Genomic DNA, 21,069 nt, shown 5'->3' on the forward strand with positions numbered 1-21,069 from the left:
TCCATAGAACGAGGGCCTTGCACAAATTTATAAAGCTAGACCTTCTGATGTTTAGTCCAGAGTTTTCTCCGTTGCACGCTCGTTTTTCCCTTTCTACACTCAGTCATTCCACAAGCATTTATTGAACTCCGGGATGATATCAAGGTAACAGACTAACTTCGGCCCAACTCCATACCCCTTTCAAAGCTATCCCAGGGGAAAAAGAAGCCCACCAAAGACATTCCTGAGAAAACCTATGCTCATCTGCGTATAGAAGACAATGAAAAAAGGTCAGTGTGGCAGAATTAGCGTTGAACTGAAATGGACAGTTCCTGCGGCGCGAAACAGGGACTCTCCTGACAGACAGCAGGGGGGTGTCATATCGGGTGGATGGCAAGCTGCACGGGGCCAAGTGCCGGGGTGGCGGCCGGCGGGCAGCGAGCGCGGCGTGCGTCCCCGGGGCCGCGGGAGGCGCGCGGCGTGTCCCCAGGAGCGCGGGGTCGGTGGCGCGGCTCCTCCGGCTCAGCTCATCCTCGGCGGCGCGGCCCGCGGCTCGGCTCGGCCCGCTCCTCCTTAACCCGCGCGGGGAGGCGGCGGCGGCGGCGGCCGGGCGGGCGGGGGCGGAGGAGGAGCGCCGAGCGCGGCGCGGAGGCCGGGGAGGAGCCGGGGCCTGCAGCGGAGCAGAGCGGAGCCCGAGCCCCGGCCGAGTCTTGACACCGTCCGTCCGCCTCCTGGTTCCCCCGGAGCCCGGACTGGCCGGAATCCGAGCGGTGGCGGCGCGGGGAACGCCACGCGCCGGGGGGAGCGGACGGGACGAGACCAGAGAGGAGGCGCGGCCGCCGCAGCAGCAGTGACGGGCGTCGGGAGCCGCGGCCTCCCGGCCCCAGCTGCCCAGGCCAGCTCCGGGAGAGCGGGGAGTACGAGAACCCCACCCTCGGGGGCGCCCCAGGAGCGGAGGCGGGAGCGGGGACGGGAGCCACCTCTCCCCCGGCCGGAGAGATGACCCTTCGCGTTCGGGCGAGGGAAAGAAGAGACCTCTCTAGGGGACGAGTCTCTTCTTCCTAGAGGCGAGGAAGATCCCCGTACCGGCCCGGGGATGGAGCTCCCGAAGTAGAGAGGGGTGATCCTTACCAAAGGCAGCGAGTGAGACCGCCCCGGCGAGCCTCCACTCCTCCAAACCCACTCTCCTCAGTTCTGGACTTTTGAGGCATAAAGCAAGGGGGATATGCCTGTGGAGTAGACACCCTCCCTCCCATCCACAGGGGAGAGGACACTCCAGGGAGAGGACTCGGCTCTCAGCCTCTCAGGAGAGGGGAAGAACTCCCCCCAACTTCCTTGTACCTAGACGGTGGAACAGGGCAGAGCCCCTCCGCTCAGATCGCCAGCGGACAGAAGGAGCCCGCCACTCCCGACAGATTCAGTTTGGGGGGGAGGGGGACTCCCCCAAGGGGGAGGAGACAACTCCCGGTTGGGAGAGGCTCCTCCCCTCGTCCCCAGGGTCACCGGCCGAGTGTGGGGACTGTGCCATCTTCCCCAGGTGGGACCTCCTTCTCCTCCCCCTCCCCCTCCCCCCGCTCCTCCTCAGGGGACCCAGTTCCCCTCCCCAGCTTGGGAGGCTCAGCCAAGTACAGGAAGAGCCACTGAGGATGAGACTCTTCATCTGCCTCTGAAGAGGGGAGTCCCTGCAACCCCAAACTCCAGTACCAAGTGGTCCTCTCCCTCTGCTGGGGGAGACTTGGAGACAGGTCAGTGCTTTCTTTCTTTCATCTTCTCTCTGTCATCTTTAGGCAGTAGTGGGTATAGGGGGCTGAGGTGGTGACTCTTGGGTTTCATTACTGGGGAAGGTAGAGTAACAGCTCAGAACCTTCTGGGAAATGTGTTCTGAACCTACTGGATTCAAGTCCTCATCTTGCTGCAGAGGCTCTGAGAAGTGGGTTTCTTAGTGTTGGGGGATTAAAGAGATGGGATTCATTTGAGGTCCCTAGGGAAGTGTATGTTTTCATGCTGAGGGCAAAGGGATATCAGAAAACACCTGCATCTTCAGCACTCCATCCACACAGTGTAATAATGATGGCAAGCCACGTCCCAGCCAGACTCCCGTGCCACTGTCCATCCTTGGGCCTTTTCATGCAGAGAGCGGGCTCCCACTAAAGTCGTGGTGGCATTTGGTGGCCTGGCCTTGTCTGGGGCTTCCGTTGCTATTACATTTTCTTACCTGTAACCCTAGGTCACTTAATGTCCACCAGAGCTGTTCTCTGCAGCCCACTGTGATTACTGCTCCCTTGACAAGAAAACCAGTCTGTCTCCACTCACCCCGCCTCCAGCACCAAGAGGCCTCCTCTCATGACATCTCCATTCCTGGCCGGAAGCACAAAGTCCACAGGGAAAATGGGGATCCCATGTCCCAAGACAAGAAGAAAGGGTGCAGGGGAATGCCAGCTCCTGGGTTGAAGTTCTTCCCTAATGTTGGCCGGGTACCACTGCCCCAGTGCCCTACACCGCTCCTGTCTTGCTGACAGTTCCCCAGGAAAAAGCAGATCCTGGAGAGGAGAGGAGGGTTGCTGCTCAGCCTCCTTCCGGTCTTGCATCAAAATCAGTGACTGCCAGGGAGATTTGACCCCCCAAGGAGTTTCCTTTCAGAAAAGCACCTAATAGTCTCACCCTCTGCCTTCCTGTTTCTTGTTCAGTTCTGGGTCTCTGGAACCTTGTATGTAAGTTTTCTTTCATAAGATAATAGCAGGAATCATCAAAGCCCAGGCTGTTCAGAAAAGGCAAGAAAAAGGTGCCAGGAACTCCTTCTGGCTGAGCCTGGGCTATGGGTTTAGTAGTGTTCTGCCTTTCAACCTGGGGTCCCTAGCTGGGTGCCTGCTTTCCTGCCTCACCTTTAGGAAATACCTCGTCTCCTGTAAGGGGCATTAGACCCCACAGAGAGTCCAAGTGGGAGGCTTCATCTTATTTGGGTTTTTATGTTTCCTCCTTTCTCTGTCTGGGCATTGGGTGGACTGTCTGAGTCTCTAAGTACCTCCACTGGGTCCTGGAAGTTACCTGTTAGTCGCGGTCAGTGAGACAGGGCTCTAATTCAGGTTTGTATGGCTGTGCTGTAGAGTGATGTGCGCCTGTTTCTTACTTCAGGTGGATGTGGCTCTATCCACATCCGTGCAAGGTGCGGGGACCGGTACACATGTGCTTTTCAGACTAAGCCTCCAGTTACCTAGAAGTGTGCGTTTCTGGTAGGCCTCTAAGAGCAGGTGCCCCTGTGCAGGAACGTGGAGAGGGTGCTGGTGAGAATGCCCAGCCGGGAGGAAAGGCTTGGCCTGCGCTGTCCAGTGGGAGCCCTCATGAATGGCTGCATGAGAGTCATCCCACGCAGCAGGGCAGCCCAGTCTCAGGCTAGGACCACTTCTAGGACTGATAAGAGAGCTTCATTTCTGATGTTTCTGGTCTAAAAAGCATGAGGATCCTTGGCTCTTAACTCTAGAACTCCCTCCCCCATGTTTTGAAAAGAGCCAGCTCTGTGGAACAGCAGACTATTTCTCACAAAGTACTTTACCAGATGCTGGAATGCTACTTGTTGAATGGCTCAGAGTGCGCTGGACCACAACACCTGCAGGTGTCTCACTGGCACACAGTGGAACTGGCCCTGCTGGGACTGAGTTTCCCTAGTCCTCCTTGCGTCCGTGGAATCAGTTAGAAGCATATGGCTATTGAGTTGGAATAACTATGACTTAGAGGGTGCTATTTTCCAGATCATGTCTTATGACTAGACCTAGTTCCCCCTGAAAAATAAGGGATGATATTCCCCCATTTCTTCATCCTGGGGAGTTTACTAGTCTTGGCATTTGTCAGTCCTGGGGCGACACTCCCCCCAAAGGAAAAGTTTGAGATTCTGACATCCTGAAAACTATTGAGAACTCAGTGCAGGTGTAAACCACTGCGAGTTCGCTACTTCCAGGCTTACCTGTATGGTCTGTCCATTTTCTAATTTTCAATTTCTAATATTCTCCTTTTTTTCCTCATTCAAAAATGGTAATTGCTATACTTACATAACACTAGTGCTTGAAAAATTTTGACTCAAGGTAATCCTCCCAACAACCCTATGTAGGTACGGTTATCACCTCTGTTTTCCAATGAAGAAACTACAACACAGAGAGGTTAAGTAACTTGCCTGAGGTTGCACAGCCAGTAGGTCGTGAAGCCAGGATTGAAACCCAGGCAGCCTGGCTGGTAATCGGTAATGTGGCACACCTAGCCGCTGCTCTATTAGTTTCTACGTTATGTACAGAGCAGGAAGTTATCATTCCTTGATGTCTGACCTTGGCACCATACAGAGAACAATTACTGGCCTTTCAGAGAAAATGGGAAGAAAACTGTGCCTATTGTTTTGGGTCTTACATGTCTCACCCAGGATCAGGTCCCCCCGCCCATAGAATGTCTTTCTGTTCTTCTCTGCCTTTCTCCCAGTAGTGTGGTGTTCATTAGACGTTCCATGGATGTGATGGAGCCTGCCCTTTGGCGGCCTTTCCCAGTTTCTACGGGTATTTCCTTTCAGTCTTCCAGCTCGAAGAGAAGAATGTAGCCTGACTCAGGTTTTGCCCCAGCCCAGTGGCACGAGGCCCACCTGGAGAGAGAGGTCTGGGTAACTAGGTTGGTTGGACTGAGAAATGGAAGTACCTTTTGTGTGCCTTTCTAATAATAGCCCTGAACATTAGCCTGGTGCCATTATTTTGGGGAGTGTGGAATGTGTGGCAGCCACTGGCTCTTTAAGCTTCTTTCACGTCCCTCCAGGAATGAAGCTTGGACAGTGTTTATGACCGCATCCCTTTTATTGAAAGGGGGAAACTGAGGCAGGAAGACTTCAGGGAGCAAGGGGCGGTTCGGGACATTCAGTGAGTTAATGTCAAGGTTCGGAATAGAATCAAGGAACCTCATTCTCCGAGGTTCCACACACTGGGCTGCCCTTCAAGAATGGGGAAGTGATGGGGGTGAGGAAATGGGATGGGTTTAGGGAGAACGGTGCTGAAAGATCAGAAGGATCTTCTGCTGCGTCTATCGGAAGATATTTTGAGTGCTGGGGCGGTATCTGGAGGGCTGGCTGGGAGGGTGCTGGAGAAAGGTTAAATTTAACCTCAGTGTCCTAACCTGGTACTGGGGAAGTGCTAGGGAAGGTCATAGAACAAGTAGCAAAAGGCCAAGGGTGCTTCGCTTTCTGGAATTCACAGTGATTGGCACTGCCAAATGGGTTCTGTAAACCACTTTGATTGTTCTCTCATGTCCCTCCCTGTCCAGTGTCTGGAGAGTTTCAAATGAAATGTCCCCTGAAGGCTTCTGTGTACTTAAGGTGAGACTTCCCAAGGATCTTTAGCAGGAGACAATAGGGAATAGGGTAAAACTTCCTTACAGACCCAGGAGGACCCTGGTCATCACGAACCCGCTCATTGCCATGTTACCGTTCAGCTGGGATAACCCAGCTGCAGGACTGGGTGGCTGCCCTTTGCACCCTGCTTTACCCCAGAAGCTGTGCTGCTTTGACTTAGTAAAGTGCCAGGGGGTCTGAGGCTTCCTGGAATGCTTAAATGTCCCTTTAGTTTCCAGGTTTCCGTGGTTTTAGGGCAAGATGGTGGTGGTGGGATGGCAAGGAGAGTTGGGGGGAGAGGAGCTGAGGGTAAAGGGGAAACCCCGTCGTGGTGCTGTTTCTGAACGGGGCCTTTAAAGTTTTTTCTCCTGTCAAGCAATTCTTGGGTTGCAGTTGGGTCTCACGCTGCCCAAGCGCCCGGGGCGCTAAGGTGTTTCCTCGAGCCTTCGGGAGTGGGCGTGTTGCTGGCGCGCAGGGCAGGGGACATGCGCGTGCTTGCAGAGACTGCGTGGGTGGGGAACTTGGGGAACTGGGAGATGAGTGAGAATGCTGACCCTTCGGAGGATGTCTCCAGGGGAGAAGAGTCTCTAACTAGAAGAGCGAGCCAATAGCCTGAAAGATGCGTTGGAGGCGGAGACTGGGGTAGGCAGGCATATCTGCGATTGAGCTTCTAACTATAAAGTGTGTGGCTGTGTGTGTAGTTGCATGTAACGCTGGGGCGTATTATCTGGGTGTGGATTTAGAGGTTATATACGGAATAGGTTTTCTGTCCAGGAGTCTGAGGCATGTTAGCCTTGGACGCCTCGATGGACCCTCAGCAGGGGTCCAGAGGAAGAAATCCTAGCTGGAATCTGGCCGGCTGTGCAGGCACGAGCCGGTCAGGCAGCAAGCGCTTGGGGGGTGGCTGGCATCGACCCCAGGGGAGAGCCAAATGGCTACCAAGTGGTTCCTGCCAGCCTTTCCAGATTCTGCGATACAGATCTCACCCACCGTTCTTCACGTTCCCCCACGGAGACGTCACTCTAGCTGCACCTCTCCGCCTGCAAGAGCGCCCAGGCTGCGTGGGTGGCAGCCGGGCGTGCAGACAGCAGGCGTGGGCGGGTTGGCAGCGTCAGGAGTTTGCATGGAGGTGCAGCGAGCGTGCGTGCCAGGCCGGGAAGGAAGGAGAGAGGAGGAGGGCGGGAGCAGGGGAGTTAGCCCTTAGCCCCAGAGTGGTTATTTTTAGCCCGGCGATCTGATTGTTACCGGTGAGCGCGCAGCTGGGTGTCTCCCTGGCTCAGTGCAGCAGGGCAGGCCGAGAGGTGGGAGGGCCTTGCCAATGACTTCTTCCTGGTGTCGGTGTCTGTGGGCGGGAGCTCGCCAGGGGGAGCTTTAAAGGTGCCAGGGCAGCTGTGCTCGGGCTCCGTTCGCTCTGTGTGTGACTTGGTGCCCTATGGGTAACGTTATGCCGTGTATCTCATTGTGATCTCTGGTCGTGAGCCACTGTTGATGTGTCTGTCTTGCATCTGTGCTTGGCTGGTTGTCACATGGAACTTATGTTGGGAAGTATGTAATATGCCTCATGTGCACGTGTATGTGGGATAAAAAGGGTGAGCACGGGTACGGAACTAACGTGAAGCATCTTTAAAAGTGTTGGTGTGTGCTTCATTAGTGTATACTTGTGTTTACTCTGGTTGTTTTTCTTTGCACATTCACCCGTGCTATCTATCTGTGGATGTTGAATGTAAATATAACAAGCATCACATAATTGGAGAATAGACTTTGGCTGATTTTACCTGCTATTTATTTTATTTTATTTTTAAAATTTATTTCTACACAGTTTAAAAAAGTTATGTTATAGGGCTTTAAGTGAGAAGAATTGAGGGAATAGTTCAGTTTGGTGGGCGGTTTGATCTCCTTTTTAGTCCTGTGCGAAGGGAGAGGCCTCTTGGCCACGTTCCACGTGAAGATGTAGAATAAGTACCAGTCTATCACCTGGTAGGTAGTTGGTGACATATCCATTTGGGGGTTCTGGTAACACCTGGGCGAGGGCATCCCAGTAGAGGAGTCTTCTACAGGAATTAGAGTGGGAAGAACCTCTCCTTCCCTTAAAGCCCTAGGATTTGTGTATTACTTGCCACCAGTAACCACAGGTAATATTTGTCTATTCTGTTTTCCTCTTTTTCCTCTTCTCTGCAGAACCCAGAAATACCATGGCTTCTGACCTAGAGAGCAGCCTCACCTCCATAGACTGGCTCCCCCAGCTGACCCTCCGGGCTACCATTGAGAAGCTTGGGAGTGCCTCCCAGGCTGGGCCTCCAGGCGGCAGCCGCAAATGTCCACCAGGCTCACCCACAGATCCTAACGCCACCCTGAGCAAAGATGAGGCAGCTGTCCACCAGGATGGCAAACCCCGATACAGCTACGCCACCCTCATCACCTATGCCATCAACTCCTCTCCAGCCAAGAAGATGACCCTCAGCGAGATTTACCGCTGGATCTGTGATAACTTCCCCTATTACAAGAATGCTGGCATTGGTTGGAAGGTGGGACGGCTTCTATACCCTGAGATGATTCTTAGCCCTGACAACCTTTTCCTCTACTTTTATTTCTTCCTATAACCTGGTCCAGTTCACTCTGAGTGTCTCAGAGATGTGTGAACTTAAAAATCTCAAATCTCCCATCCGTTACTTTTTTTCCAGAGTTGAACAACTTCCGTAAGGTGTATCGGGGAAACGCCAGTGATACCGAGCCACTAAGTATAGTTATGGGGGCAACAGGATGCTGACGCTTATCAGACCCTCTTATCCTCTGGTTCATTTCACAGATATTTATTGCCACTCTACTCTGTTGAAGTCACGTGCAAAGTGTGGCATTGCTCCATCCTACCTAGAGGTAGCATCTCATCAGGTTTGCAGAGCTTCATTCCACATAGTCATCATCTTTTAACAAATTGTGTATGAAGAAAAAGAATAATATAATTAGGTTCTTCCCCAACAGCTCATCCACCATGCAAGGAAGGAGAGGATAAGTTGTTTGGCTGGAGATAAAGGAAAAAGGGGCCTCCTCTTCCAAGCGAAGAAGGAAGACTGATGTTCTCAGTCCTTTGGAGCAATCACTCGCTTGCCAGTTGTTGAGTAGGAATGGGGATTTAATGTAGGTCTGTCACTCTGTAAATCACCGGCTGACATACAAACCAGATGATGAGCTGGAGACTGTTGAAAGCATTTAGTGTTTCCTTTAGAAATATGTTCCTGCTAGCTGCCACAGCCTCCAACCACCTCATCCAAGACATGTAGCAGCAATATTTCTTTCCTCCAAGTGTGACCATTCCATGGGATGTTGAGAAGACAAAGGCAAAGTTGTGCCTTGTTTCACTCATAATTTATATTTTGTTATCATTTACATCATCAGTTTTTGCTTTTTTTTTTTTTTTACCCTTGGCCACACCCCTCGACTTGTGTGATCTTAGTTCCCCGAGTAGGGATCAAACCTACACCCTTGGCAGCAAAAGCTCGAGTCCTAAGCACTGGACCGCTGGGGAATTCCCACATCATCAGTTTTAAAACATTGTTCTTTTACTACTGATAGAATGAATGAAGGAACTGGGCAGATGTGATTTTTTTTTAATTGAAGTATAGTTGCTGTACACTATTATGTAAGTCATAGGTGTACCGTATAGTGACTCACGGTTTTTAAAGGTTATACTCCATTTATAGTTATGACGAAATATTGGCTGTATTTCCCATATTGTACAATATAGCCTTGCAGCTTATTTTATACTCAATAGTTTGTACCTCTTACCCCCCTATTCCTATATTGCTCCTACTCCCCTCTTCCCACTAATAACCACTAGTTTGTCCTCTATATCTGTGAATTTGCTTCTTTGTTGTTATATTCCCTAGTTTGTTGTATTTTTCAGGTTCCACATGTTAGCAATATTGTACAGTATTTGTCTTTCTCTGTCTGACTTATTCCACTAAGCATAATGCTCTCCAAGTCCATCCATGTTGCTGCAGATGCAAAATTTCATTCTTTATCATGGCTGAGCAGTATTCTGGTGTGTGTGTGTGTGTGTGTGTGTATGTGTGTATGCACACACCCACATCTTCTTTATCCATTCATCTATTGATGGACACTTAGGTTTGGGCAGATGTGATTTTGAGGCATTTATATACATGTTGTTAGTTGGGTGGAAAGATTGAAAAAGTATATAATCAGCGTTCTAGAAGCACCTGGTAGTCAAATTTACAGCCATTACCTCTCATCAATTTAATTGCTTCCTTTTTCTTATCTCATTGCTCTTGCTATCTGATAGGTAATTTCCTCCATCAGTATAGTTAAGAGGTGCTTTGTTCACCCTGATACTTGAACTTTAGTGTGTGTTATATCCCTTTGTGTCCCTCTGTGCACTACTGAAAAATTTTCTGCTTTGCACAATGCTCAAATCTAACTTGCTTCTCTGCTTCCCCAGAATTCAATTCGGCACAACCTTTCTCTCAACAAGTGTTTCCGGAAGGTACCCAGACCTCGGGATGATCCTGGGAAGGTGAGATTCTGCTGTAAGCGGTGAAGGGAAGGGAGGAAGGAGCGAGAAGTAGTTGACAGCTTAGAGTCCTATGGCTGTTTTAATTACCCAGAAGAGGAAATCATGTTAGAGGAGCAGCTTTCTTTTTTTCCTCAAAGGAAGAGCTTGGTTATCAAGCTAGTGGGTCCCCATGAGAGTGAACGACTAAGGAAGACTGAATTTTTTTTTAAATAGAAATATTTATTTAAAAAATGGACTTTGATGCCCCCTTTTTTGTGCATGGTGCTCTTTCTAGATGAAAAAAGTGGGCTTAATAACCTTTGTAGGAGTTTTTCTATATAAAAATCCCATGATTTTACCTTCAGAAGAGAGAAGAGATAGATCATCCTCTTTGTTTGACAGCTGTGGATGCTGAAGTCCAAGAGAGTTTCGCCTCAGATCACGTGGAAGGGAAGGGTTGGTCTGGACATTTCCAGCTCTTTGAACTAGATGCTATGTACCGTCCCTCTAGAATGATCGAGGCCTCAGTGAGCTGTTAGGACAAATTTAGTTCTCAAAAATAGCTGGTACCCTCAGGATTCTATGTGAATTTCCAGTCATTTTTCTTTTCTTTCTTTTTTTTAAGGTTCCAGATAGATGATGTTCTTTAATGTTAATGTTATTTATTTATTTTTTTTAAATTGAAGTATAGTTGAATTTCAGTCCAGTCATTTTTAAAACTATAACTCTTATTTTATGTAAAAATCCCTTCAAATGTCTACTTTTCCAAAGGTGGGAATTTCCGTATCTAATGATTTTTTGTTTTCTTTATGGGGATGGGTTCTCCTTCTAGGGCTCTTATTGGACAATCGATACCTGCCCTGACATCTCCCGAAAGAGAAGACACCCTCCCGATGATGATGTAAGTCTCCACCTCAATGAGATGCCATTTATGAGCCAGCTGCTCCTTCCACGTCTTTGCCTGCTTTTTCAGTCATTTCCTAAATTTGGGGCCAAGGTCAAATACCAGCAGGTGTGGAACCATTGGTCTTGGGAGGATGTTTAGCATCTGCTTATAGATTTCTCTTCTTTCACAACCCTCAGCTATCCCAGGACTCACCAGAACAGGAGGCAAGCAAGAGCCCACGGGGAGGCGTTCCAGGGAGTGGAGAAGCCTCACTGCCTCCTGAGGGGAATCCTCAGATGCCACTTCAGAGCCCCACATCTATCGCCAGCTACAGCCAGGTAGGAGGTGAAGGTGGCAGGGGATATAGGGATGGATGGATGGATGGATGGATGGATGGTTGAATAGATTCATATATCTGTTGGTTCAAAATTATGTGTTGAGTATCTGTGCTGTAGTAGGCAGATAAATTGGGAAAGAAGGAGAAAGGGAAAGAGGGAAGCTGAGAGAGAGATGGAGAGAGAGAGAGAGACAACAAAATTTTAAGAAAGATCAGAAAAAAAGTGGTGAGAAGACAAGAAAGAGAGCCAAAAAGGTTATGAGAAAGGAAAGATGACTATGGATGTAGCACAGGAAAAGGGCAAGAAGCTACATCAAGATAGGAACGAATGAGAAAAGAAGGAGAAAATGATGCTCATTCATTGAAAAGTTGGGAGAGGATGAAGAGGACAGGCAGGAGAACTCGGTGTCCACTAAAGGGTTGTATTGGTCCCTCACGTAGGACATGGATCGAGTCTTTCTTACCTCTTTCTGCAGGGCACAGGGTCTGTGGATGGTGGAGCAGTGGCAGCAGGGGCTCCAGGCCGAGAGAGCACCGAGGGCGCCCCTCCCCTGTACAACACCAACCATGACTTCAAATTCTCCTACTCAGAGATCAATTTTCAGGATCTAAGCTGGTCCTTCCGCAACCTCTACAAATCCATGCTGGAGAAGTCCTCTTCCTCATCTCAGCATGGTGAGTCTGGAGTGGGGAGGGGAGCAGAGACGTCCTTGGGTTTTTGAACAGGTGGGGGCATTCTCTTCTTTCCCTCTTTCTTACTTGTAACACAAGGAGAGGTTGATCACTGGTCAGGGAAAGCATGTCATGAGCCACAACTGCTTGGAGTCAGAGCTCTTCTGGCTTAGTTCTGAAGGACAGCTGTTTCAAGAGGCGAGCTGGGTCATTAGTTTCAGTAAGTGATTTGGAGGAATCCCCTATTAGAACTAAGGGCCATGATTTTAAGGCTGCCAGCAAGTCATTCTGAGGATGGCCACTAGGGGACAGCAGTAGTTTCCTTTTCCTAAGAATCCCTGCGTTTCACTGTGAGAACAATTTAATTTTATTTTTTAGCGTATTTATGTTAATTTTTATTAGGAACAATTTCAAACAGATGCAAAAATAGAGAAAATAGTATAATAAACCCTCATATTTTCATTGCCCAACTTTACCAGTTACCGATATGTTAAGCTTGTTTTGTTTACCACCCAGCTTTTCTTTTAAGTGGTGGAATTTAATGCACATCATTCTACCTGCAAATATTGGTTCAGTATGCATCCTTAATGATGAAGACTTTTCTTTTAGTTATGCATTGCCATGATGACTCCTAACACAGTAAATAATGCTTCCTTAATATCAGTTTATATCTCATCCGTACTCAAATTTCCCAAATTAGCATATGAGAATGATTTGAAGTCGTTATTGGAAGACTTTTTGAGAGATTGTCTGGTTCAGTGCTCTGTGATTCCTGTTTCTTGAATTTTTATTTTTTATTTTATTTTTACTTTTTATTTTTTTTGCCGCACCACACGGCTTGCGGGATCTTAATTCCCCCACCAGGGTTTGAACCCATGCCCCCCTGCAGTGGAAGCGCGGAGTCCTAACCGTTGGACCACCAGGGAATTCCCCTAAATTTTTTTTTTTTTTTTTTCGGTACGCGGGCCTCTCACTGTTGTGGCCTCTCCCATTGCGGAGCACAGGCTCCAGACGCGCAGGCTCAGCGGCCATGGCTCACGGGCCCAGCCGCTCCGTGGCATGTGGGATCTTCCCGGACCGGGGCACGAACCCGTGTCCCCTGCATCGGCAAGCGGACTCTCAATCACTGCGCCACTAGGGAAGCCCTCCCCTAAATTTTTAAAAAGAATTTAGAGGTAGGGATGAAGTCAGGACTTTAGGTGAATCATGAGATCTTGTTCTGTTCAGTGGCCTTGGATAGGCGGTCGGAGACGAATGGAATGATAAAAAGTGGTTAGGGGCTTCCCTGGTGGCGCAGTGGTTGGGGGCTTCCCTGGTGGCGCAGTGGTTGAGAGTCCGCCTGCCGATGCAGGGGACACGGGTTCGTGCCCCGGTCCGGGAAGATCCACATGCCACGGAGCGGCTGGGCCCGTGAGCCATGGCCGCTGAGCCTGCGTGTCCGGAGCCTGTGCTCCGCAACGGGAGACACCACAGCAGTGAGAGGCCCGCGTACCGAAAAAAAAAAAAAAAAAAGGTTAGGAGTCACTTTGGGGAAAATTGTATTAATTGTCATTAATTGTCTTTTATATCCCAGGGGATTCCTATCTGGAGTTGTGTTGCTAGATTGCAGCATTTGCTTGAGAAATGAATCCAACTCAGGTGATTTGGTTGATTGGAAGTAGGGAGCTTGGAGGGCTCCCAGAAACAAAGGGAAAAATTAGATGGAGCGAGGACAGCAGAGAGTTCACTGAAGTTTAATTACGGCTGAAAGCCCGGGTCTCCATCTCCAGCTCTTCCCTGCCCCATCTGTTTGAGAGATTCATCCGTCCCCACTCTACTGCGTACCCAGACTCCGTTTTTCGTAGCGACTGCAAGAGGCAGAAGCGTGTAGGACAATAAGGAAAAGGAGAGAACAGAAGCCCATGGCTTTGTTTTATTTATAATTTGCTTTTGGAACTTTACCTGATGTCCGATGTCTTTTGAAACTGTGATTCCAGGACTACATCTCAGATCCTTGAAAAATAGCATGAAAAGGTGCATGCTGACCTTTTGGCTAAAATTTCAGCGGTTTTCGGTGCTGTCGAGGGCCTCCGTCTGTCGGTTTTCCCTGCCGGGGGGAGGAAGGGGACCCTGCTGTCCCAGAACGTCCCGTCTCCACCCAGTGGACGTCCTGAGCGATGCGTTGCCCCGCTCACGTACCCGCTTCCCCCTCCACCCCGCCCCTCCCCGCAGGCTTTTCGTCTCTCCTGGGGGACCTGCCGCCCTCTAACAACTACTACATGTACCAGCAGCCGCCGCCGCCGCCTCCGCCGCCGCCGCCGCCTCCGCAGCCGCAGCCGCAGCCGCAGCAGGCACCCGCCCAGGGCCCCTCCTCTGTGGGCGGTGCGCCCCCCCTGCACACCCCAAGCCCAGATGGTTGTGCCCCACCAGGGGGGAAGCAAGCAGGGGCCGAGGGCTACGGGCCGCCCCCTGTGATGGCCATGCACCCACCCCCGCTGCAGCACAGCGGCTACCACCCTCATCAGCACCATCCCCCCACCCACCCTGCCCAGCCGCCGCCGCCACCGCCGCAGGCACAAGGCCAGGCTCCCATCAACAGCACTGGCTTTGGTGAGTAGGGAGGGTGCAGGGAGACCCTAGAGGACTGCGGGTTGAGCCCCCTGTTCTGACTCTGGCAGGAGGTACGACTGGTTAGGAAGTTAACAGTGGGTCTTGTAGCCTCTCTCCCGTGAGAGCTCTTCTGAGCCACAGAGGTTGCTGCTTAGAGCTCCATATTAGAGAATTCTTGGATAAATTGGGATGGTTTTCCATATTCTTTTGCCCATGAGCTTGGCTGTCTGTAATTAAAGCATCGATAGCTTTGTTTGTCCTAAATCTCCAGGGAGGGAGAGTCCAAAATTATCTTGGTCATGCAGCTGATAACCTACGTAGACGCAAGAATCTTGCATTCAGTAGTCAATCTGCTGTCAGTTGGCGGCTGTCTTACCCCTCACTCTGTCTCATTACCACGTCCCCCTCCTCTTTACAGCCTTTCCTCCTGACTGGTGCTCCAATATTGACTCCTTAAAGGAAAGCTTCAAGATGGTGAACCGGCTCAACTGGTCCAGCATTGAGCAGTCACAGTTCTCAGGTTAGTGATCAAAGGATGGTGCCTGGAGGTAAGAGGGATATAGCGGAAGTGGAAAAACCCATCGGAAACCGGAACCAGGAGGGATGGTTAAGTGAAGCTTGAGGATGGAGGATTTCATGTTACACAGGGTGGATAATATTGATGCTCTCTTCAAGTTAGTTTTTTGTTTTTTGGTTTTTTTTGCGGTACGCGGGCCTCTCACTGCTGTGGCGTCTCCCGTTGCGGAGCACAGGCTCCAGACGCGCAGGTTCAGCGGCCATGGCTCACGGGCCCAGCCGCTCCGCAGCATGTGGGATCTTCCTGGACCGGGGCACGAACCCGTGTCCCCTGCATCGGCAGGCGGACTCTCAACCACTGCACCACCAGGGAAGCCCTCTTCAAGTCAGTTTTAATTGATTTTTGCCTTAACGCAAAATATGACGGTGGTTTATTCCACTGAGTTTTATCTTTAGGAGAACAAGACTCTCAGGAATTCATCACCCTGGACCACTATTTTGTAGTTTTGTCACCATTTACTGACACTGTGACCACGGTTAATTCACTCAGTCACTTTGAAACTTATTCATCAGAAAGATGGAAATTATAATAAGAATTTACTAAGGAACCAAATGTAAAATAGATAGCTAGTGGGAAGCAGTTGCATAGCACAGGGAGATCAGCTCGGTGCTTTGTGACCACCTAGAGGGACGGGATAGGGAGGGTGGGAGGGAGATGCAAGAGGGAGGGGGTATGGGGATATATGTATATGTACAGCTGATTCACTTTGTTATAAAGCAGAAACTAACACAATATTCTAAAGCAATTATACTCCAACAAAGATGTTAAAAAAATTAAAAGAAAGAAAAGAATTTAGTAAGGAAGAAATAGAATGAGAGTTTGAAAATGTAGGACTCTAACAGATGTCAATTACTGGTAGCGCATACAATCAGCGGTGTTGATTGGCCATGTAGTTGGAGCAGTGAGTTGGGCATAGAACCGCTGGGGGCATTGGGGCGTCTGCAAGGCTAGCCTTTCTTGCTGCTCTGTTTGCAGAGCTGATGGAGAGTCTGCGGCAGGCAGAGCAGAAGAACTGGAGCCTGGACCAGCATCACATTGCCAATCTGTGTGACTCCCTCAACCACTTCCTCACTCAGACTGGTCACGTGCCCCCCCAGGGGGGCTCCCACCGGCCACCCGCCCCCGCCCGCATTGCTGATTCCTGTGCCCTCACTAGTGGCAAACAGGAGCCAGCCATGAACCAAGGTACCGCACAAAGCAAGCTGCCAAGGAGGTGGAGACTGGATGATGAAAAGGAGGGGGGACGAGAAGGGCAGGAGAGAACTGAGAAACATCAGCTCATGAGCCGCGATCCAAATGCCAAAGCAATGGACCGTATGAGTCCTTTTAGATCTTGATCTGGGAGGTCAGGGTTACTGAAGAAAAGGGAGGAGAAAGTCCCTGTTCCAAATTTGTGTCTCAGTAACGCTTCCCTGGATCGTAATTAGGTGGAGTTGTGATTCTCTCCAGTTATATGGTCTTTAAACTGGTGAAGTAAGAGTCAATGATCACGGTTCTATATTTGTCACCCTTCTGATAGCTGTGATATTGAACTCCACTAGTATTGGGTCCCTTTGTGCCCTAAGTGGTGAGGACTGATAGCTTCTGCAGAAAGCCTTGATGCCCACAGGAGCCACAGAACAGAGCAGGGAAGGGAGAAGAGATGAAGGGGAGGAGGAGTACTTTTTTCTCCCTCTCTATCTGACTCTGCTTCCTTGAATACGACGGTCCCACTCACTTAACTCTTGTCTTGCTTTGGCAGTGAACTCTTATGTGCACCCTCAAGCCCCCCACCTCTACCCGGGTCCATCACCAATGTACCCACTTGCCACCCAGGACTCAGCAGGATACAATCGCCCAGGTAAGAGCCAGGAAGCTTGTTTCACCACCAGCGAGTCGTTTGGCTTTCCTATGGCTCCGAACCTGCATTCTTGGCTCTGTTGCCTGCACCTGCTGGGAGGGGGTGAGCCTTCCTGATTCTCAAGGCTGGAGGGTGGTCCACCTGCTAGGGAGGTGTACGTCATGGGAGACTAAAGAAGACCAACTGACTTTAAAATGAGCTCGTGCCTGCAGTGATGAAAGGAAGTAGAAGCATGGCTATAAACAAAAGATAGACGTGTAGAACATTTATGCCTAGCTTTGGAATCTAGGTGGGAGATACACTCAGACAAATGACATGAACATGGTATGCAAATGTACCTGCTTTGTGCCCACGTCTGCTTTCTTGTCCTCCTGACCTCTAGTATCAGGGTTCTGGGATTGAACTACCTCTGATGGTGAGAGTAGGTGGGGAGACCCTAAATTGCCATAAATACTACAAAACGAACAGATCCTTCACCTTTAAATGCATTTGAGAAAAATCACTGTTCATGCTGCCTAACCACAGTGTTTTCAGTTTTGGAGGCGATGTTCAGCTCTTTGTCCATGTATTCCTTCTCCATGTGATTTATATACAAATTTCTGTATTGCTATTTCATGTAATAGTATATTCTGTATGTTTTTTTGTCATTATTACGTAGTCTTCATAAGCATAATTTTTTTTCTTTTTTTTTTTTTTTGTTTTTTGGCCATGCATCGTGGCTTGCGGGATCTTAGTTCCCTGACCAGGTATCACATCCGGGCCCTTGGCAGTGAAAGCGCAGAGTCCTAACCACTGGGCAGCCAGGGAAATCCCCATGAGTATAATTTTTTTTTTTTTTTTTTTTTTTTTCTGTACGCGGGCCTCTCACTGCTGTGGCCTCTCCCGTTGCGGAGCACAGGCTCTGGACGCGCAGGCTCAGCGGCCATGGCTCACGGGCCCAGCCGCTCCGCGGCACGTGGGATCCTCCCGGACTGGGGCACGAACCTGTGTCCCCTGCATCGGCAGGTGGACTCTCAACCACTGCGCCACCAGGGAAGCCCATGAGTATAATTTTTAATGGCTGCATACTGGGACATTGCCATGTGACCTAGTTTACTCTGAGTCTTTCCTGAGATCTCACTGAAGTGGTGGCCGGAAACAAAAATAACTCTGGGCTGATAAGGACCATAGTTTCCCCAGACCTTCCCCATGGTGGTGTTTGGGGTTGACCACCATCCACTGAGATGGATAGAACGGCTTCCCATCCACTCTCCTTTTAATCTCCTTCTCTCTTCCCACAGCACACCACATGGTCCCTCGGCCACCAGTTCCACCTCCTGGGGCCAATGAGGAGATCCCCGATGACTTCGACTGGGACTTGATTACCTAGTGCATCTGAGAGCCTGGCCATCAGCCCAGGGCTGGGTGGTGAAGTCTGGCAGTGGGGAAAGCACAGTCCCAGCCCATCCCTTCCACCCTTGCCTGTATATAGATATATATCCTCTTTTTTTTTTTTTTCTTTCTCTGCCAGAGAAGCCACCGCAAGATGCTGCCGAAGATTACCCCCTCTTTTCTGCCTCATTCTTCCTCTTCCTTCTTGTTTTTTTCCTAATTCTTTTATTATTCTTATTATATTATTATTATTATTATTGGTTATATGCTGTCTCCGGTCTCCTGTCCCTCCACCATGGACCATGTCCACCTCTTGCTAATTTAAAATCATCTGGCTGGAAGGTGAGGCCATGAGAGCCGCAGAGAAAGGTCTCAAACTTTGATTCCCCTTTCGTTTTGGGAAAGTCAGCGTTAGTCCCACCTTTCAGTCCCCCATTGTTTTCTGTGGATATCCGTTGGATCCAGGACTGGAGAAGCCACGTTATCAAGTAGAAGGGATCTAAAACACTGCTTGGCAACCATGAATTTGCAGGTTTTACTCAATGGTGCTAATTTTGTCCTCTGAGCTCTTCCTTGTCCCTTTATCTCTCCAATCCTACTTCTGGTGACCGTCATTCCCCACCAAGGGTGAGTGTGATGGTGGTGGCAATAAAACCCTAGTGGAATAAGAGGTCTGGCTTGGGTCGGGTAGAATATCGTAGAGGGGTGATGGAATATAAAACAGTCAGAAATTGCGTCTATGCTACTCTGTCAGATAAACTGCCATTGGCTTATTCCTGGCCTGTTCTCTGTAGGAGATAGAGTCGGGCTTAGCCAGGCTCTGCTTCTCTGGTGGAAATGAGGATACTCTTCAGCATAGGTTCAGCTTTTTGGAGATGGTTTCAATTGAACCATTTTGACTTTTTCAACATCATTTTCTCTGGAAACCAACTGTGGCTTTTATTTGCATTTAGCAATTATCCTTTCACCCCCTTATCTCATTCAGCAAATATTATTTGGTCCTTCTGTAATTGTCTGCTCACCTCTTCCACCCGTGGTATTTTCTTTCCCCATTTTCTGGCTTTCTCAAGAAAGGAGAGTAACCCATTATTCCTTGTAGTCTCACCACGTCCTAGGGCAAGACGGGAATCTCTTTCCCACCCATCACAGCAGAACCAAACCTACAGGACTGGTGGCAGGAGGGTGCGGGGAGGGGAGGGGAGCTGGCATAGACATGGGTGGAGAATATTTCAGTTATTTAACGACGTAGGCAAATGCTTCTCTTGGAATCCAGATCATTGGGGCTGAGGCTTTTGCCATCAGGCTTTTGAGGGGTGAAGGGAAATTGGTAGAGGGGAATAAGTAACCTAAAGCAAAGAGTTCCATGAGGGCCAAGGGAGACCCCCCCAGAGAAAGGTACAGGGATAACTTAACCTCCTTTAACAAGGAGTGGCCATGATTTATGGCTGCAAAGTACTTAGTGTATATTTGATATTAATCACTGAATTTTAGTTATGAGAGGGAAGAACAATTTTACTTCCGTTTTTATTTTGCTGAATGTTCACTTTCTCAGAGCTGCAGGACAAAATGTACCGAATGGACAAGGCCACTCTCTCTGTGATTTCTGCTTTGTGTTCATATTCTTTTATTTACCCATGCTTTCTGCTCTCCTGCTTTTCCCCCTCATCCGCCCCTTCCTTTCTTTGTAAGGGATTCTGTATGAGAATTTGTTGAAGACGACCAGTGAGGCTGAAGTCAGGGGGCAAGAAAGGGCAGTTAACTAAACAGCACTTTATTTCTTTGAAGTTCTTTGTAAGAAGTAGGGGTGTGAGTGGTGTGAATCCCCCATGGCGTCGGAGGGCAGTTAGTGGGGTTGAAGTATGCCGTAAGATTTCCCCTTGGGGAAAGGAGAATTTCTCTTGAGGGTGGTGACACGCCTTTGCCCAGTGTCCTTATCTGAGGCGTGTCTTCCTTACCCTTCCAATCAAGGTGCCTCCTACATACAACGTCCCATCTGTTCTCCCTAAGATTCCCCCTTGACAAATCATCACTCTTTTTTAAACCCCTTTTCTACCCAGATCCATACAGGATTTGCAAGGGTAGACTAAATCAGACATGTAAATGTCTCTTGTTTATATTTCATCAGTGTCTTCTGAAAACGAGGGTCATTAAGAACTCTGGCAGGCAGCCAGAGTAACTGAAGTCTGGGGCTAGGGCTGGAGATTGGCCGTCAGCCCTTCTGGGATCTTAGCTCCTCTTCACTAAACCCAGCCTTGCTAAATGGCACAGGACAAACCTGACCCTCTTTGGGCCTCGGTTTCCCCTACCCTCCATGAAATGGAAAGAATCCTACTTTGTGTTGTTGGTCCAGCGTTGCTGGCCGTGAAAGTTTTGTCATTGTTGTTGTCTTGGGTGATGTGTGCAAAACTGCAGGAGCTCACTGCCTAAAAGAGGAAGTAAGGGAGAAAGTGGAGGAGAGGGACGGAAGGAGCAATTCTTTGGTATTGATCCGCCCATCCCTGCCTTTCTCTCTTCAACCCCCACGTTTCTGGTTTGGTGAGTCCTTCATACCACCCATAATGCTTTGCATTGGTGCAGGCTGGGGCGGGGGGTGTATGGTCTCACAAGTTGTTGTTGTTTGCATGCTTTCTTAATAAAAAAAAAAAAAAGAATGTTTATGGTTTTATCTTCCTGGCGCTGGTCTTAAATTTGTTTTTGCCAGGGTAGGAAAAGAGAAATGTGAAAGCATTTGTCTTCTATTGCCCCTCCTCACCACCCCTCACTGGGTTTGATTAGTTGACCCTGACATTTTTGGTAAGATTGATGGGAAAAAAGAATTAAAAGCATGGCTTTAACATTCTTTTTTTCAAATGCTATTAAATATAGCGAAATATTGTTGGGAGAGGCAGTCCCCCCTTGCAGCTTGTGTGGGCTAAGCCATCTTGCTTGCATTCTGGGATATTTTAAAGATTAAAGATA

At 49.3% G+C, this 21,069-nt stretch overlaps 1 protein-coding gene across 2 annotated transcripts; it reads left to right on the forward strand.

Annotated features, from left to right (window-relative positions):
- The first annotated feature begins 615 nt into the window (after window positions 1-615).
- Window positions 616-20,776, forward strand: FOXJ2 (forkhead box J2). Of its 2 annotated transcripts, XM_082636547.1 has the most exons (12): window positions 616-896; window positions 1,242-1,724; window positions 7,511-7,857; window positions 9,786-9,860; window positions 10,672-10,740; window positions 10,923-11,063; window positions 11,539-11,737; window positions 13,946-14,323; window positions 14,742-14,843; window positions 15,876-16,085; window positions 16,642-16,740; window positions 18,021-20,776. In XM_082636547.1, exons 3-12 carry the CDS (start codon window positions 7,525-7,527, stop codon window positions 18,107-18,109), a joined length of 1,695 nt encoding a protein of 564 aa, XP_082492673.1. In that variant the 5' UTR covers window positions 616-896; window positions 1,242-1,724; window positions 7,511-7,524; the 3' UTR covers window positions 18,110-20,776. The 2 variants fall into 2 exon arrangements, with proteins under 2 accessions (XP_082492673.1, XP_082492672.1); XM_082636546.1 differs by having other exon boundaries at window positions 616-1,724.
- Window positions 20,777-21,069: the final 293 nt, after the last annotated feature.

Source organism: Mesoplodon mirus, assembly GCF_964341445.2.
Source record: "Mesoplodon mirus genome assembly, chromosome: 11".
Classification (NCBI taxonomy): domain Eukaryota; kingdom Metazoa; phylum Chordata; class Mammalia; order Artiodactyla; family Ziphiidae; genus Mesoplodon; species Mesoplodon mirus.

Excerpts from the sequence above, each read along its gene's own strand:
- FOXJ2 (XM_082636546.1), top strand. The coding sequence starts at position 7,525 with ATGGCTTCTGACCTAGAGAGCAGCCTCACCTCCATAGACTGGCTCCCC. Across the intron at positions 14,324-14,741 it reads CATCAACAGCACTGGCTTTG|CCTTTCCTCCTGACTGGTGC; the intron begins GTGAGTAGGGAG and ends TCCTCTTTACAG. Across the intron at positions 14,844-15,875 it reads TGAGCAGTCACAGTTCTCAG|AGCTGATGGAGAGTCTGCGG; the intron begins GTTAGTGATCAA and ends CTCTGTTTGCAG.